This window comes from Dioscorea cayenensis, chromosome 17 (genome assembly GCF_009730915.1).
Source record: "Dioscorea cayenensis subsp. rotundata cultivar TDr96_F1 chromosome 17, TDr96_F1_v2_PseudoChromosome.rev07_lg8_w22 25.fasta, whole genome shotgun sequence".
Taxonomy (NCBI): domain Eukaryota; kingdom Viridiplantae; phylum Streptophyta; class Magnoliopsida; order Dioscoreales; family Dioscoreaceae; genus Dioscorea; species Dioscorea cayenensis.
Genome location: NC_052487.1, coordinates 13598445 through 13615236, shown reverse-complemented (window position 1 = coordinate 13615236; position 16792 = coordinate 13598445). Strand labels below are relative to the sequence as shown.

General features: G+C 39.6%; 1 protein-coding gene across 1 annotated transcript; it reads right to left on the bottom strand.

Moving 5' to 3' along the window:
* Positions 1–9606: 9606 nt before the first annotated feature.
* On the bottom strand, positions 9607–11794 carry LOC120281134. The gene is made up of 4 exons (XM_039288048.1): positions 11600–11794; positions 10906–11505; positions 10107–10628; positions 9607–10026 (listed from the first exon to the last, which is right to left on the bottom strand). Exons 1-4 carry the CDS (start codon positions 11792–11794, stop codon positions 9607–9609), a joined length of 1737 nt encoding a protein of 578 aa, XP_039143982.1.
* Positions 11795–16792: the final 4998 nt, after the last annotated feature.

The following is a 16792-nucleotide window of genomic DNA, read 5'->3' as shown; positions in this document are numbered from 1 at the left end:
AGTGGCAGACCTCCTCCGCACAGAAAACACCAAATACAGCACCACTGGGGAAGGCAGCACAGGGATCCTTGCGGCATTCCTGACCTTATCCGCCGCCTGCCCTGATGCCCCACGTCCATAATACGGAAGCGCTGCTCTGTAGCACCACGTCCACCAGGCTTCAACTAGTTCCTCCTGGACCCCTGGAGGGAGCCATGAGGACACTCTGGCACATGAACTGTTCACAGTGGTGCCTCTGGAGCTCAGCTACTGAGTCCGAAGGCCTGCTGTGTCGCCAAATCAGATACAATCTCATCCCCTGCCTTGCTTATCTATGTGCAGACTCGGAAACCCTGTCTCATCCATCCAGTGCCTATTTATATTCACTATGGCTGTGACTTATCCTTCACAGTTTTATTGTTCTGTTAAATCTTTAGTTTTTTATTTAATTGTTTAAGTATGTTTTTTTTTTCTCCTAAGTTAATGTTGAAGATGTCATGTTAGTGACGGACTTACATGATATTAACTTATGCTATTTTAGTGAGTTACTTTTTGACTCACCCATCAGTACATGGCATGGATGAACCATTTGATTTATGTTGCATTACCATCATCCTAAACACACAAAAGTAAATAAAATAGAACTTTTATAAAATGGTTGATTAAACTTTAAATCAAAATTAGCTGAATTCGAGTAAGAACTGTTTATATTATTCACCTTTGATGTATTCTCTCATCCATATTTCATTATCTCCTCAGCATTTTACCTTTTATCTTGAGTAATTTGGTGCACTGGTAGTTACAAAGTCCTTACAAAACATCCAAGTTCTGATGTCAATTTTCACCTCTTGGGTAAGTTTAAATATCAATAAATCAATTTATCAATTTTATGTCCAAAGAATCATTATTGAAACCATGTCCTATTTGTTTCTCTGTTTAGCCAGTCAAGCAATGATTGATTTAACCCTAATAAATTTTCAATGCTTTTTGGGTAGTAGCAATGGGTTTTTCCAGATTACTCCAAAATACTGCACAGGTTATTCTGAAGGAAATCTGAATCATGAATGCAATATATAATGACAGCAATAGCTAGGCAGAATCAGGGTGGACCACCTTCACTCCACACTTTTTCTACGAATTCTGTATGTTAAATGGAGATCGAATCCCAATGGCTTATGGTCATTGTATAGTCACCTGTTTATCTCCAGTAAAACAGCACGGTAATAACGTCTTGAAACTCCGGATAAACTTTGTTCTGATAAGCTAAAACCATCCACCATCCACAGCAACCCTACTTTCCCAAAAATCTGCTAAAATGTTCAATTTGTTAGATCATGATGTATTACATATGAGGTTTAAAGCTTTATGGATGTTTATGAACCATGGATAGCTCAGTTCAAGGATTTACTATGGTGCCAATTTCTGAAATCAAAATTCTGGTGGACGGTAGTGTTCTACAAACTAAAACTACACTTCTTCAGTGACAACAAAGGCTGTAGCTTGTTCAGCCTCATGAATGCTTTCCTGCACGCAGAAACCCCCACCAGTTGATGCAAAATCAAAGTCTTATCTAACCATGAACTTAGTCAACATCAAGTCATCAGTTCAAAGAAACTTAAATAATATATGAACTGAGATCAACTGAGGCACTGTTCATCCGGCTATAATAAACCAATCACTGATCAAACTAAAGAAAATGAAGAAAGAAAATTGGTTGATATATCAAAACTCAGATGATAAAATACCCGCACATTCTCCTCCTCCTCTCCTCTCTCTCTCTCTCTCTCTCCTCTCTCTCCTCTCTCTCCTTCCTCTCCTCTCTCTTAAAAGGATTTAAGATGCTGAAGATTGCTTGAAAATCAAAATGACACCTACCCTTGTTCCACATCAAAGTATTGACGCAATAGGAATTAAAACGCCTAAATGGTTCATATGAATCTATTAGTATAAATAAATACATCTAACACTGAAATTATTAGAAAATATATAAAAATTTCTTCAATTAGAGACTAATTCAAGAAAAAATTAAGGATAATTAATTTAACTAGTGATTTTTATTTGTACCTTTGGGACTAATATGCTTGTCAACCACCTTTAGAAAAGTTTATATTTGCAAACATTTTTAGCCCTCCTCCAAAACAAATAAATAAAATTCAAATATCCCATCCATGGCTCTAAGGAGATTTAATCCTTAGCAAAGGGGAAAAAATTCCTAATATATGCATGATTCCAGAATCTACAAAATGGAATTGAAATGGTTTGTCTACAGGACCTTTTGTTGAGTTAATAAAGACAGATATTGTGGGTAGAGATTTAATAAAGGAGCATTAACTTTTCAGGCTGAACGTAGGCTCATAAATATGAGAGTGCACCAATTTGATCTCACAGTTTTTTTTTTTCCACTGAGATTACCTAAATGTTATCCAGCTTAGGCATGGTCATATTCATATGCTATATTTATTTATCGCGGTTTCAAAACTAAGTGCACTCTATTTTATGTTTCATTTGAACACAGTAAACTTGAAATGTTGACTAAGTTCGCTGGTTAGATAAGGCTGATTTTACTTGGCTGCACATGCACATCAAACATTCAAAATTGAGGACTTTGCGTAGGAAAAGAAAGTATCCAGAAACAAAACTAAGCTACAATAACCTGTTCCAATCGCTGAAGAAGTGTAGTTTTGAATTGTCAACACCCTCTATTCACTAGAATTTGGGTCTAGAAAGTGTTTCATAGTAAATGGCCATCCTAATTCCTGTCCATGGATTTCATAAACATCACAAAGCTTTCAAATATCATATGTAATACATCATGATCTAGCAAATTGAACATTTAGCAGATTTTGGAAAGTAGGGTTGCTGTGGATGTGGATGGTTTTAAGCATCAGGAACTAAAGTTTATCCACAGGTTGATCAAGAACGTTATTATCATGTTTCGTTTACTGGAGATAAACAGGTGACTATACAATGACCATAAGCCATTGGGATTCGATCTCATTCCTTGTCTAAAATTCGTAAGTGTGGAGTGAAGGAGATCGATCCTTACAGTTGTCTACTTATCTAAGCTATTAACATGCATTATATATTGCATTCATGATTCAAAGATTCAACTAGAATATATGTTCACTGTTTGAGCTAAGATCAATCTTGGAGCAAAATTTATATCAGCATTGAAGAAATTTATTATTTAGGTTAAATCCAAAATCGACTGTAAAAAGCTAATGAAAACAAGGAAACAAATGAGACATGGTTTTCAATAATAGATTCTTTGAGCATAAAGTCCCTGATCATAATTGATTCATTGAGTATTCATTTTCCTGAAAAGGTAAAGGGTGACATGCCCATCAGGAACTTGGATCATAACATGGACTTGTAACCTACCGAATGCACAAAATTACTCTATTAAAAGATAAAAATTAAAATGCTGAAGGAAGATAATGAAATGACAGGATGAAGGGCCATCAAAGATGAATAATATAAGCAGTTCTGCATATAGTGCTAAAGCTAAATTTTGCATAGTTTAGTTGAAACCAATTTTGCAGAGTTCTATTTTATTTTACTTTTTGTGTATTTATAAGATGATGGTAATGCAGCTGTAAATCAAATGATTCATCCATGAGAGCATGACCATACTGATGGGGTGATCAAATGTCCGCAAATAAGCATAAGGTTAATATCATGTAAAGTCCATCCGCTAACCATGCATGACATCTTTCGTTCTTCAACATTAACTTAGGAGAGAGAAAAAAAACATATACCAAAGCAATTAAACATCAAAAACTAGATTAGCTAGAACAGCAAAAGCAGCCAAGATAATCACAACCATAAAATAGAATATCTCATCAAACAAACACTGGACAAGGAACAAGGTTTCAAAGAGTCTTTACATAGATAAGCAAGGCGAGGAGACTCAGATTGTATCTGATTGGCGACACGGACGAACCTTCGGACCTCAGTAACCAAACTCGAAGGCACCTTCTCACTGTCGAACAGTTCATGTGCATGACCAAGTGTCTCATAGCTCCTTGAAGGTCTGGAGGAACTAGTTGAAGCCTGGTCAGACAATGGTGCTTCTGAAACAACTTCAATCTCATCCATGGACAGAGCAACAAGACATCAAGGAACAATGGCAGATAAGAATCTGAAGAATATATAAGAAGGATCTGCATGGCTTTTGGTATCAGTGACCATCAAGATCCAAATCTGTAGCTTTTGATTTGTGATAATGTCTCTTCTTTTCAGGAGGGGGAAAGTGAGTTTCTTTTTTACTTTTGCTTTTGCTTTTGTTTCTTTGATTGTTTTCTGTGGAGGTGTGTGTGGGGAGGAGGAGGTGGTGGTGGTGGAGACATGGAGAGCTGTTTGGAGGAAAGAGCAAAACGGCTTTTTGAAAGCAGTTGTTGTGAAGAAGGGCAATTTCGGGAATTGGGTCTGCTTTGCTTTGATAGCATGGCTTCCTTCTTATTAAAGTAAACAATAATTGGAGACCAGATACTCGTTACTCCCTTCATTCTTTTATCTGTCCATGATTGACTAAATTTTACAGTATCAAAAATTTAATTATTTCAAAATTTTATAAAAAATTAGTTATCTTTTATGTTAAAAATAATTTTAAAAAAATAATAAATCGACTACGATGTTTATGATGGAACATAGATTTGTGACGGATAAAAAGAATCGAGGAAGTATCTGAAAAATAATAATGAATCTCTAAATATTATATAATCTTATTAATAAGCCAAGGTACTAAATTTTCTTTTTTTTAATATTTCAGAAAAATAATATATATATATATATATATATATATATATATATATATTTTTGAGGAAAAAACAGATAGTGACAATTGAGGGTTGGTCAAAAGTAGTAGAGGCTCTGCTTATTTAAGTAGAATTATTTAAATAAGTGGTTTTAAATATAAAATTTTTGTGTAGGAAAAAGGAAAAAAACTAAAAAAACAATGATTGAAAAGCTAATAAATCATATAATTTATTTAATAAAACATTTATAACAAACATCAAACAGAAGAGCATTTAACATATCTTGACTGTTTTTTATCAAAATTAATTTTTATAAATGTATTGTTTTCATTATCAAAATATTCAAATATAGTTGTCATTAATGAATATTTTATATATTTTTCTAATTTAAATTTTTTAATTTTAAAATTATTTTATAACCACCCCTTTTAAAATTTGTCTATTGAGAAAATTTTATAAAATTGTTACATATTCCGGATTATATGTCAATTGTATTTTGATGATAATATAAAACATTTTAAGTATAAAAATTAAAATTAACATTTGATAAAACATGACCAAAAACAAAAAAAAAGAGCTTTTATCTATAAAATTGAAACTAGAAATAGGGGCTTCTAATGTGGCACCTCTCAGCCATAAGGTAAAATTATAATATGACCTCTTGTCGAAGAGGTCATATTAATTTTACCTATAGTACCATAAGGTAAAATTTGCTTTATGTCCTCTAGATCTCATCATGATCATTGTGGCATAAATTTAATAAAATGTCAGAAATAACCTAGTAATGTATATTTAAATTGTTTTTACTTACGGCTTATTAATATTTTTTTTCAATTTTTTAAATGTAGCAGCTTGTTGAATTAGACAGAATATATAAATTTTATTTGGGGGTTTTGCATAAATACAAACAATTATTATTTTTGGAGGTGAAATATACTGAAATAAAATAAAAATTTAATATAAATACATTTTAAGTGCCAATGACCTCTTAGTCTATTGGTACTAAATTCTTTACGTAACATATTTGTGTCCTGCTAATGAAGGAGGTTCCAATCTCATTTCACACATGATGAGGGCGCGCATAGTTGTGTGGAGGAATTAATTTCAACGTCTATACAAGTCCCTGATGTGCTTGTCTACATTTATCAAGTCCCTGATGTGCTTGTCTACATTTATGAAAAAGATAAAAAAAAAACTTAAAATGTGTTTCAACTCAACCATTATTTTGAGAGAAAGAGTTGAACTTTCAAATTTTTACTTGGAGGGAAATGAGCCACCACTCTCCTTTTGTTAAGATGGTAAAACACATTTTAATAAATATATATATGGTTAACTAAATGTAAATCCAATTAAACTAGTTTAATTTAATTAGTATTTATTAAATCAAACTCAAATTTTAAAAAAAATACAAAGTTTAGATCAAGAAATAATTGAGTTTAAATTTAATTGGTGATCAATTTTTTGCATTTTTTTGTGTTAAATTGTTTATTTTATGAAAGAACAAAAAATCATTGAGTTTAAATTTAATTAATTTTTTTAAATTTGTACGTCTATTTGTTATTTTAACACATATTGTTATATTCTCACTTTGCAATAAGATTTATAATGTATGATTTACACTTTTATATGCCTTTCAGATTTTGCCAAAACCATTTTTTAAATTTATTATGTAATATATATATATATATATTATAATGTAAACAAGCCACCCTACACACACATACAAAATCTTCAGCTATATTTGAAAGAGAGTCAACAATTATTACTACTTGTCTATTGTCATGATGGTCTATCTAATATTGGCATGAAAGCTTAATTTTTTCCAAACCATTTAACATGCATCATTACAATATATATATATATATATATATATATATATATATATATATATATATATATATATAATTAGCCATCTAGTCTCACTGCCCAAACCTTTTTTTAGATATAACCTTAAAAAAGATTATATGAGTCGAATGTAGTTTTCTTTCTTTTCTTGGCTCCTTTGATGTCCGCAGTTGTAGGAGTGCATTACATCTTATAATTGCCTTTTAGTTTTTTTTTTTCTCTATCTACTCTATTTTTTTATTGTCTCTTTATTTTATTGTATATTTGTTATGTTGTTTTTGTTCTCTTGTTGTACTGGGTTTTTCATTTGAAGAAATTAGTGATTTATATATCTACTTTATTAAAAAAATTATAAATATGTAATTGAGAAATCATAAATATTGAAAGATCAAATCAAATATTTTTATTGAAAAATTTAAACTAAATAATTGGATCCAGTTAGAGACATGCATGGTTTTAACCCTCTTTTTAATGTTAATAATAGTTTTACAGATAACCATACCTTATTGCGCTTAGAGAATAATTATCACTGTTTCTCCATGATTGAAAATTTGTGGTGTTTATGTTGTGGATGCATATGTGATTGATATATATGCCACTCCATATATAATGAATAACAGAATTTCATGCTCTGGCTTCTGAGACGAGCAATCATATTTTGTTATATCCCTACAGCATTTGGGAAACCATAGGGTATTTTCTGCACGTGCATAAAATAAAACAGAGAAAATTACTTACATGAAGAGCTTTAGTTAAGTGAAATCTAGACGACTCCTAATCAATATGAAAATTACTAAAAAGCAAGATAAATATATTTAAAACATGATAGAAAGCAATGAAAAGCTTGTACATCTCAACAATAATGCACTCAAGCAAGTGGCAAGAAATTAAAGCATGAACACATGCATGTTGCCATCCTCGTCACCCTTCTTTTAAATGGAAGACGCAAGAAACAACATAAAGTTTTTTTCCTCTCTTTGTCATGGACCATCTTTGTTTTATTGGTTGCGAGTCTTTTAAGAAAAAAGAATCAATTATTTAATTCAACATTAAGGATTCACTTTGCTTCCAAGTGGCCACTCAGAGCCAACTTTGGTGAATTTAGTACAACTCTCTCTCTCTCTCTCTCTCTTAACTTTTGAGAGTGGAGATAGGTGACAAAAAGAACAGCTTTAGGTTGAGATTTGAGGGTAATGAAATGATCCCAAATTCCAATGTAAGAGAGGGAGAAGACCGTGCATGTCCTTCCAAAATGGAGCCTTCTCTGGCTTCAATCTTTCTTTTCTTTGAAGTGAAGGCTTCACTGGACCAAACTTCCTTAGCCACTAAGAACCTGGTTCTTCACAAGCAAGAACACGTGTTTGAAATTTATAAGAAATGTACAAAATATATGTTTAGTTGACGAGCAAATTATATTTACTGTTCAGTTTCATTGACGTTTCAAAAATATATAAAGAGCCTACGGCCAAACTCACCCTTTTTAATAATTTTTGGGAGTATAAATATACTTTTTCTCCCTTCCTTCTTTTGTTACAGTATGCACATGGGAAACAGAAAAGAAATGATTTTTTTTTTTGAAAAGATGGATAAATCACTTCAATTAAAATAAAGAAAAGATACAAACAACCAACAATACATCGTCACTAGGCAAGATAAAAGGAGGCTACAACAAAACCAAGAACCACAAGAAGTGGAACCGCAAAGAAGACACAACCAGAAAATAGCAAAACGAGGCAACACAGCAGCCTCCACCACTCCTCCCCACCGTTACCCCCTAACCAGTGTGTAAACCACGACCACCCTCCAATATCGGTACAGCCCCTGAGCCCTCCACAGACGTACTGTGGAACTCCAAGCTCTGTCTGATAGTCGACGAGTGCTCCTCCAATTTTGATGTAGGACCCTCAGCAGTTGTAGAAATCCAAGTTAATAACATTCGGTCAATCTTTAGGATAAGAGCATGTGCAGAGACAACAGTAGCATTAAACATGCAATCATTTCTAGCCAGCCAAATGTTCCACACAATCGACTTCACCACTAATTCCACAATATCCCTACAATCAGGTCTGACTGAAGATCTCCACCTATCCCAAATCAGGTGCAAGGCACCAGGTGAACCCGGTAGATTGAGTAATCTACCGAAGTGCCACCACACCTGCTTTCCCAAAGAGCAATGCAAGAAGAGATTATCAACCGATTCAATCGCAGCATGACATAGGACACAGGTAGCCGTAGGAAGCCGATTACATCCTCTAGACGCGAGTTTCTTCAGAGTGAGGATCCTATCTTTCCAAGCTAACCAGTTGAAAATATTAATTTTCTTCGGACACATTCTCTTCCAGAAGAACTTTGCCAATGGACAGCGCAGTCCCTCGTCATTAAGAAAAGAGTAGAAGGATTTAACTGAGAAGCAACTATTCCCAGTAAGCCGCCAACTCTTTGCATCTCCAAGCACCCCGCATTGCGACCTCCAGCACTCTCTGTACATCCTCACACCAACATCCTCAGAGAAAGGGTCATGATATAGCAGGGCCGAAAGATCACGCAAGGTACCATTAGGTCGATGCGCTCTACTAAATGCCTCCAGCCACAAGTTCATAGGTGCCCTGCCATCTAGCCAACCATCTTTCCAAAAAAGGGTCTTCTCCCCTGATTTAACATCGTGTAGAATACACCGTCTTAAAGACGGAAGGCTTCTCATAACCCCTTTCCAGAAGAAAGAAATCCTTCCCGTTTGCCTGGGGAACATGTTCCAGCGGGACATACCGTAATTAAATTGTATAACCTCCGCACCACACCAAGAGGTGTCAGTCATGAATTTCCACCACCACTTTCCCAAAAGCGCCTGGTTAAAATTACTTATATCCAAGATGCCCCAACCACCTTGGTCGCGAGCTCGACAGAGGTTATGGCAACCGACAAGTCTACAACTTGGGTGATCAATGTCCGCACCTGACCACAGAAAATCACGACGGATCCGATTGATCTCCTTAATGGTCCAGCATGGTAACCTGAATAACGACATCTAGTATGTGGGTACCGCCATGTGCACCGAGTTAATCAACGTGAGGCGCCCACCAATGGATAAGTGCTTCATTTTCCATGAAGACAATCTCTTCCGAATCTTAGCGATGAGACCCTCCCAGTCTTGTTTCCTTGGCCTCCTCCCTGAGATCGGGATACCCAGATATGTAACAGGTAACATGCCCCTTTCGCAACTTAATGTACCCGCCGCCTCCCTCTCCGGAAGCTTCCCCAAGTCAGAAGTATATAAGCAAGTTTTCAAAAAATTTGTAGCTAAACCAGTCAACCCCTCAAACATCAGTAAAATTATCTTAACGATTTGCAAGTCTTCCAGCCCGCCAGTGGTCAAGACTAGAAGATCATCGGCGTAATGGAGATCACACCTGTTACCAAAATCCCCTAAAGGCACCCCGACCAGAACCTTAGATCGCAATGCATGTTGAAACATGGTACTCAGCACATCCGTGACCAACACAAACAACAAAGGTGACAACGAATCGCCTTGTCATAATCCACTTTTGTAACGCACATACCCATTCGGGATCCATTGACGAGAATAATCGCTTTCGAAGACAACAAAATGCAATTGATCCACCCAATCCACCTATCTCCGAAACCCCTGACTTTCAATAGATCTAAAAGAAAGTCCCAATCGACACGATCAAAAGCCTTATTATAATCAACCTTCAAAATGTGCCCCGACAGCCTTCTCTTGTGGATACTAAAAATAAGTTCCTCCGCTGTTGCAATGTTGTCCAGAATGCATCGCCCTTTAAGGAAAGCGGATTGTTCCTTATCAACTAACAAATTCATCACCTTGCTCAGCCGATTCGCCAACACTTTAGAAATAATTTTCAATGAAGAATTAATCAAACTGATGGGTCCGAAATCCCCCGGGGACTCTGGCGCATCCACTTTAGGTATAAGGGTGATACTAGCCCAATTAATTCTATCCAAGTTGGCGTGATGCCAGTAGAAATCCTCACAAAGTAAGACCACATCCGCACTGACCGTGTCCCAGAACTGCTTAAAAAATGAAGGGGAAAACCATCTAGCATTGGGGCTTTGTCCTCTCCAAGATCAAACACTGCCCTTTTGATTTCCTCGACAGAAAATGGAGCTTCCAACCCGTTGAGGTCCACAACAGTCTTTAACTGAAATAATCTTTGAAAATCGATTCTGAGTCTGGAGGACCGATGGCAACCAAAGTGTTGGTTGAAGTATGCAGCAAACACTTTGCCAATCTCACCCGGATCCACAATCCTAGTGCCTCCCTACATAATTCTAGGAATGAAGTTACGATTCTGCCTGCCATTTGCCACCGCATGGAAGAACTTTGTGTTTTCGTCACCCTCTTTAATCCATGCGTCCTCGACCTTTGTCTCCAATAGATTTCTTCCTGCCTACGAATTTCCTCTAAATTGAAGGAAAGGTCAAGCTCCCTCTGGATCTCCCCCAGGGTTAAGCTTCTAGATTCCTTGGCAATGTCAAGGACCTCCATCTCTTGCATCAATGCTAACTTTTTTAACTTGATTGACCCAAAGCTAAACTTAGACCACTGACGTAAGTGCGTTCTAACCCCAGCCAGTTTCTTAGAAACAATGAATGCCCCATACCCCCTAGGCGTTGTCTCAGCCCACCACTGTTGTACCAACTCCTGAAAGCCTTCAACAGTGATCCACACCTTTTCAAAGCGAAACGGCCTAGGTTTAGATGAGTGGTAACCCACCTCAAGCCTAATCGGTACATGATCCGACCCCAGTCTAGGTAACATCACTTGCATCACTCTAGGGAAACAGTTCGCCCACTCAGCATTAATCAGAAAGCGGTCAAGTTTCACCCAAATCGGGTCCGCTTGACCATTGGTCCACGTAAATCTCCTACCCACAGATGGGGGTTCCTGTAGTTCCAAAATCATGCATTAAAGTGTTGGCACTCCGGATATCGTACCAATTATAGTTACCTGAGGGTTTATCCTCTACATTGAATATCACATTGAAGTCACCACAGATAACCCAAGGAATTCCAGCATCCCCCCTGGTGCCCATCAGTTCCTCCCAGAAAGATACCTTGTGATTCCGCTCCGTCGGTCCATACACGGACGTGCATCTCCATATAAAATTATCCTTCTTCATCACAAACTCTACCGATAGGCTAAATTCCCCTACCTGGACCAGCTTACTAGCCATCATCGCACTATTCCAACCTATAGCAATACCCCCCACCGACCCTTTCGCCGGAACATAGGAAAACTGGTCCAGACAAACCCCCCTATCTCCCTCCATGTAGCTGGGGATATCAACTCAAGTTTTGTTTCTTGCAAGCAGCAAATATCAGCAAAATGAAGACGTAAAAAATCTCTTTGCTGGCCTACCCAGCCCCCTCGCATTCCAATTGATAATATTCATTAATCAACAAATTAGTTCCCGCGACCCCCGGAAGGGGTTACCGTCGTACCCTTACCCGTCGCCATTCGGGACAGTTCTAACGACCATATATGGTTCACACAATCATTCACAGAATCAGAGAATGAAATATCACATGCATCACAATAATTAACAATTTGCATATTAGACCAATCTGAAATAAGCAGCGGTTTAGAGCAAGTACCTTTCGCTCCATCCGCTCCCGCTCCCTTTTTCCTAGTAGACTTGGGTGGTTCTGTCAGGTACCCAGCATCCTCCGTGAAACGGGAAGAAGGTTTTTTTTGCCTTTCACTTTTCCTGGGCCCCACCACTTGCCCCTGTTCCTCAGGGTCATGGCCATCTTGAAGTCCCGGTAAAAGCTTCCTAAGGTTCCTCTTGAATTCCGTGACTGAGTCGACCGACTCATCATCAATCTCCGGAGTTAGGACACTCGTCGTTCTGACATCCAAACCTTCTTCCCCCTCACACATCAACTCATCTCCACTGCGCTCACCCGCATCAATCATGACTACAGCCGGAACAAGAACCCAAACACCCGCAAGAAAATGCCACTTGAAGCCATCTAGAGGTTCCACAGTGGGGGTAGCAGAGTGATCTTTAAAATTAACTTGCTTCAAAATATCGGGGTTGAGGCGCACACTCCCCTCATGATGAACCCCCATCTCAAAACAATGTTTGTCCCCCGTATCAGTAACCTTCCTGGGCCCAAACTAGGCCTACAAACCTGTTTCTGGGCCACTAGAAGGCCCACATAAGACAAGAGTAACGGATCCCCCGGATCCACAGTACAACCAGAATGTGGTCCATGGATCGAAGCAGAAAAAATCCCAGCATTGAGGGCTATAGGATCTTCACAGCCGCTACTCACAAGATTTTGAAGAGCCAGCACATCTCTCCCTCCACTAAGGCCCAATAAATCTAGACCATTACCCCGCTTAACCTGATCCACAACCTGTACCGCACCATCCTTAAACTGATCCACAATAACTTGGTCCACTAGAGCACCCACTATCTTTGATTCACGTGCATAAAGATCCTTAACGTGCACCACACCCTCCTTAATCTGCTCCACGGCAACCTCAGACACACCCAATTGGCCACCCAACGAAACCTTAACCTGCTCCAGCGGATATAAAGCCTCCTTAACCTGCGCCGCACCTTCCTTAACCTGCTCCATATCACGGGACTTCGAATTACTCCCTCCCTCGACACGTATATTAGCCGTACCCTGCACCTTCACCCACTTCATACGCACAGGCCCGCACTCGGGTAACCGAGTCCGCCGAGAACCTGCAGGTCTCCCCAAGTCATCGGACTGCCTATCGGTCCGTCGAGCAGCTTCCGAGACAAGCGGGAAGCTCGCCTCAGCCTCGCCATGGGAGCAGAGCTCAACCACCGCTGGTAAATAGACAGAACCAGACTCTATAAATGGACCGATTGTCACACCTGTCTTCGCCGGAGGAACGACAGTGTCTCGCTGTCTGACATGGGAGCATGGCTAGACCACCGCCTTTCCCTTCTCAATGTCTGGCTCCATTCAGGCCGCCTGCACCACTCTCTCCGCACGCGATTCTCCCCCCGCTGACGCACCAGATGTCCCCTTCTCAGCCTCGAGCACATACCTACCAAGGTCCCTCTGATAAACTGGAGCAACCCCCCGATCGCCGATAAAGAGGACCTGGTATTTCCTCATTCCCATGCTAAAATCTAACTCCAACGGCAGAGTGATACTGGCCCGATGCCTCACCAGCACTGAAATGAAATACTTGTGAGGAAGCTCTGCTTGCGAGAGAGCAACCAGCTCCCCCAATGGGTGGAGAACCTCTACGATGATAGGCCAGCACCAGGCGTGCAGAGGTAAGTTCCATATATGGACCCATTGTCCATCCCCTAATGCTCTCCCGGTAGCTCCCAGCTCTGCCGACCACGGTGAAAGATTAAGTACACAAGGACCATCCTTGGTCACCGCCAAGAAGGTGCCAAGCTGGCAGAGCTCCTTCATCTCCTCCCTGCTACCCATCGGCAGCAAGAAATGACAATCATTCAATGGCGTCACTGGCCCAGCGAGCTCCCGATTGAAGATGGAGGGAAGAACAACCAACAAGCTGGCCTCGTTGACATATCCCTAGCGCAGAGAGAGCACCGCCACCTTTGCAAGGTCTACTCTCAACTTCTCAGACTCAGGTGAGAGCGCAATAGAGAGTGCAAGTTGGCGCTCATGTGGGTCATCTTGCTCTTTGGCTCTATCCTCAAATCACCAGATGCCGGTTGTGCAGGCGAACTTGGAGGTTTATCCATACGTTTAGATCGGACGTGGAGCTTCCTGCGATGCAGGCTTCGTCGTGATTCCATCGGGCATCGAGCAGCCATGTGCCCCACACACGAACATCGAAAACACACCACCTGATGCCGGCAGTCCGCCGTCTTGTGGGTGGTCCTGAAGCAGCGGCCACAATTGAACTCCCTAGGCGACCTCGGCCTCTTCATCCCAGTCATCTTACTTTGCCCAATTGCACCAACACTGTAACTTTTACTAGTCCCCTTCCCCCCTGTATCTCCGCTCCCGATGAAGAAGAACTCGCCGTCTCTGCGTAAGTTAAAGTCTTCTTTCACTGGTTCTGATCCCCATCCAAACCGACCCCCGCTTGTTGAGCTGTATTCGCACGTCTCTTACCGTCACCGCTACCGCCTCCGTCGGGAACACCCCACAGGCTCCTTAGGAGACTCATCCTTTCCTGAAAGAATTTTGATATGTTTAGTACAGAACTGTTAGAAAATTTTCTAACAGTACTGTATTAGTTTATTTCTTTTGAAAATTCCAAAAGGGTTACTAGACATATTTTTTTTTTTTTAGAAAGGCAACAAGCACCGAAACCCAGAGACGAACACGTGGGGGAGCCACGCTCACCACTGAACCATTCCAACGACCATTTGGTCTATTGGCATCGGGTCTCTTTGTAGGGTGTTCGCCTTGAGTGTCGAGCGTGGCTCCCCGAGTTTGATCCCCATCTCGCGCAAGGTGAGGGCACAGTTCGGTGGTGAGTGTGGCTCCCCCACGTGTTCGTCCTTGGGTTCCGGCGCTTGTTGCCTTTCTAGAAGATATGTCTAGTAACCCTTTTGGAATTTTCAAAAGAAATAAACTAGTACAGTACTGTTAGAAAATTTTCAAATCTAATTAGAGTGAACAATTTTTAAGTAGTATTTACTTAACATTTAATTAGTTACCAAAGATAAATTATATGAACACATAAATACACATAATAGATTAGTGATATTTAACAGGGATTTCATAAATGTAAAAATTTCCGACATGCACAAGTAATTAATACTCTCAAACATTCCACCTGTTAGAGCTTAGATTGGTTAATGGGCCATATTGGGCCCATACACAAACCGTTATATTTCTCTATATATATTATTGTACTCTTTTCTTAATTGATATCCAAATTATTTCTCCTATTCTCACATAGTACCAGAGCACTGGGTTAGACCCTAATGGCCACCCAAAACCCTAGCCGCCGCCGCCACTCTAAACCCTAGCCTTCAACTCTCCGCCGCCACCTCTACCACTAGCCACCGCTCATCTCTCGTCGTTCCCGTTGTTCTACGGGCACCTGGTGATGTTCCTCAACCCTCACCATTGATGCCCTTGTCTTGTTGCTGAAGGATTTGTCTTTTCATCGTCATGTCTTCGTCTCGTGGGTTTGGTAACGACTCTTCTTGTGGTGGTCAAGGAGCCAGCTGTGGTGATTCTCGAGGTAGGTTTGTGTGCACCTTTTGTCGACGGACGGGCCACACTGAGAATCATTGTTGGGATAAGCATGGTGGTCCGGTAATGGTCAATACTAGTACAGAGTTGGCCAATCCGTCACCTACTTCTAGTGCTGAACAGTTCGTCACTATCTCTCGGGATGACTTTGCACGGTTCCAGCAGCTACAGGGCATAGTTTCTCATACCATAGTCTCTTCTTCAATTTTCTTAGGTAATGCCTTTCTTGCTTCCAGGGACAGTTCCTGGATTATTGACTCCAGGGCCTCCTCTCACATGAGAGGTACAAAATCTTTTTTTCAAAATCTTTCTCCATCTGTTTTTCAGTCTGTGGCAATTGCCGATTGGCGATCTTGCTTAGTGTCCAAAGAAGGAGTTGTGTAGGCTTCCTCTCAACTTAAACTAACTGATGTTGTTTTTATACCTGATTTTCCTGTCAACTTGCTATCTGTTTCTGCGATCACTAAATAGTTGAATTGTAGTGTTACTTTTTTTCTCTTTTCACTGCACTTTTCAGGATCTGCGGACAGGGAAGAGGATTAGTTTAGGGTGTAATCATGGTGACGGTGTGTATACATTGGTGCGTGATGATATTCCTTGTGGTTTGGCAATTTCTATTTCGGACACCGAGTCATCACTCATATGGCACTGTAGATTGGGTCATCCTTCTCTTAGTCGTCTTTAGCAAGCTTTGCCTTGGATTCGGGTCGAGTCATTTCAATGTGAGTCGTGTCAGTTGGGTAAGCATCATCGCGCTACCTTTAAACGTTCTACTCTAGTGTCCAGTTAGTCGTCATTTGATCTAGTTCGTTGTGATGTTTGGGGACCTTCTAGAGTCGTGTCTATTTCTGGTTATCATTACTATGTTGTATTTGTTGATGATTTTTCTCGAGTGTCATGGGTATATTTGTTAAAAGACCGTCGATCTCTTGTTGATGTCCTTAAAACATTTATTTTGGAAGTACAAAATCAGTTTTCCACTGTTATCAAAT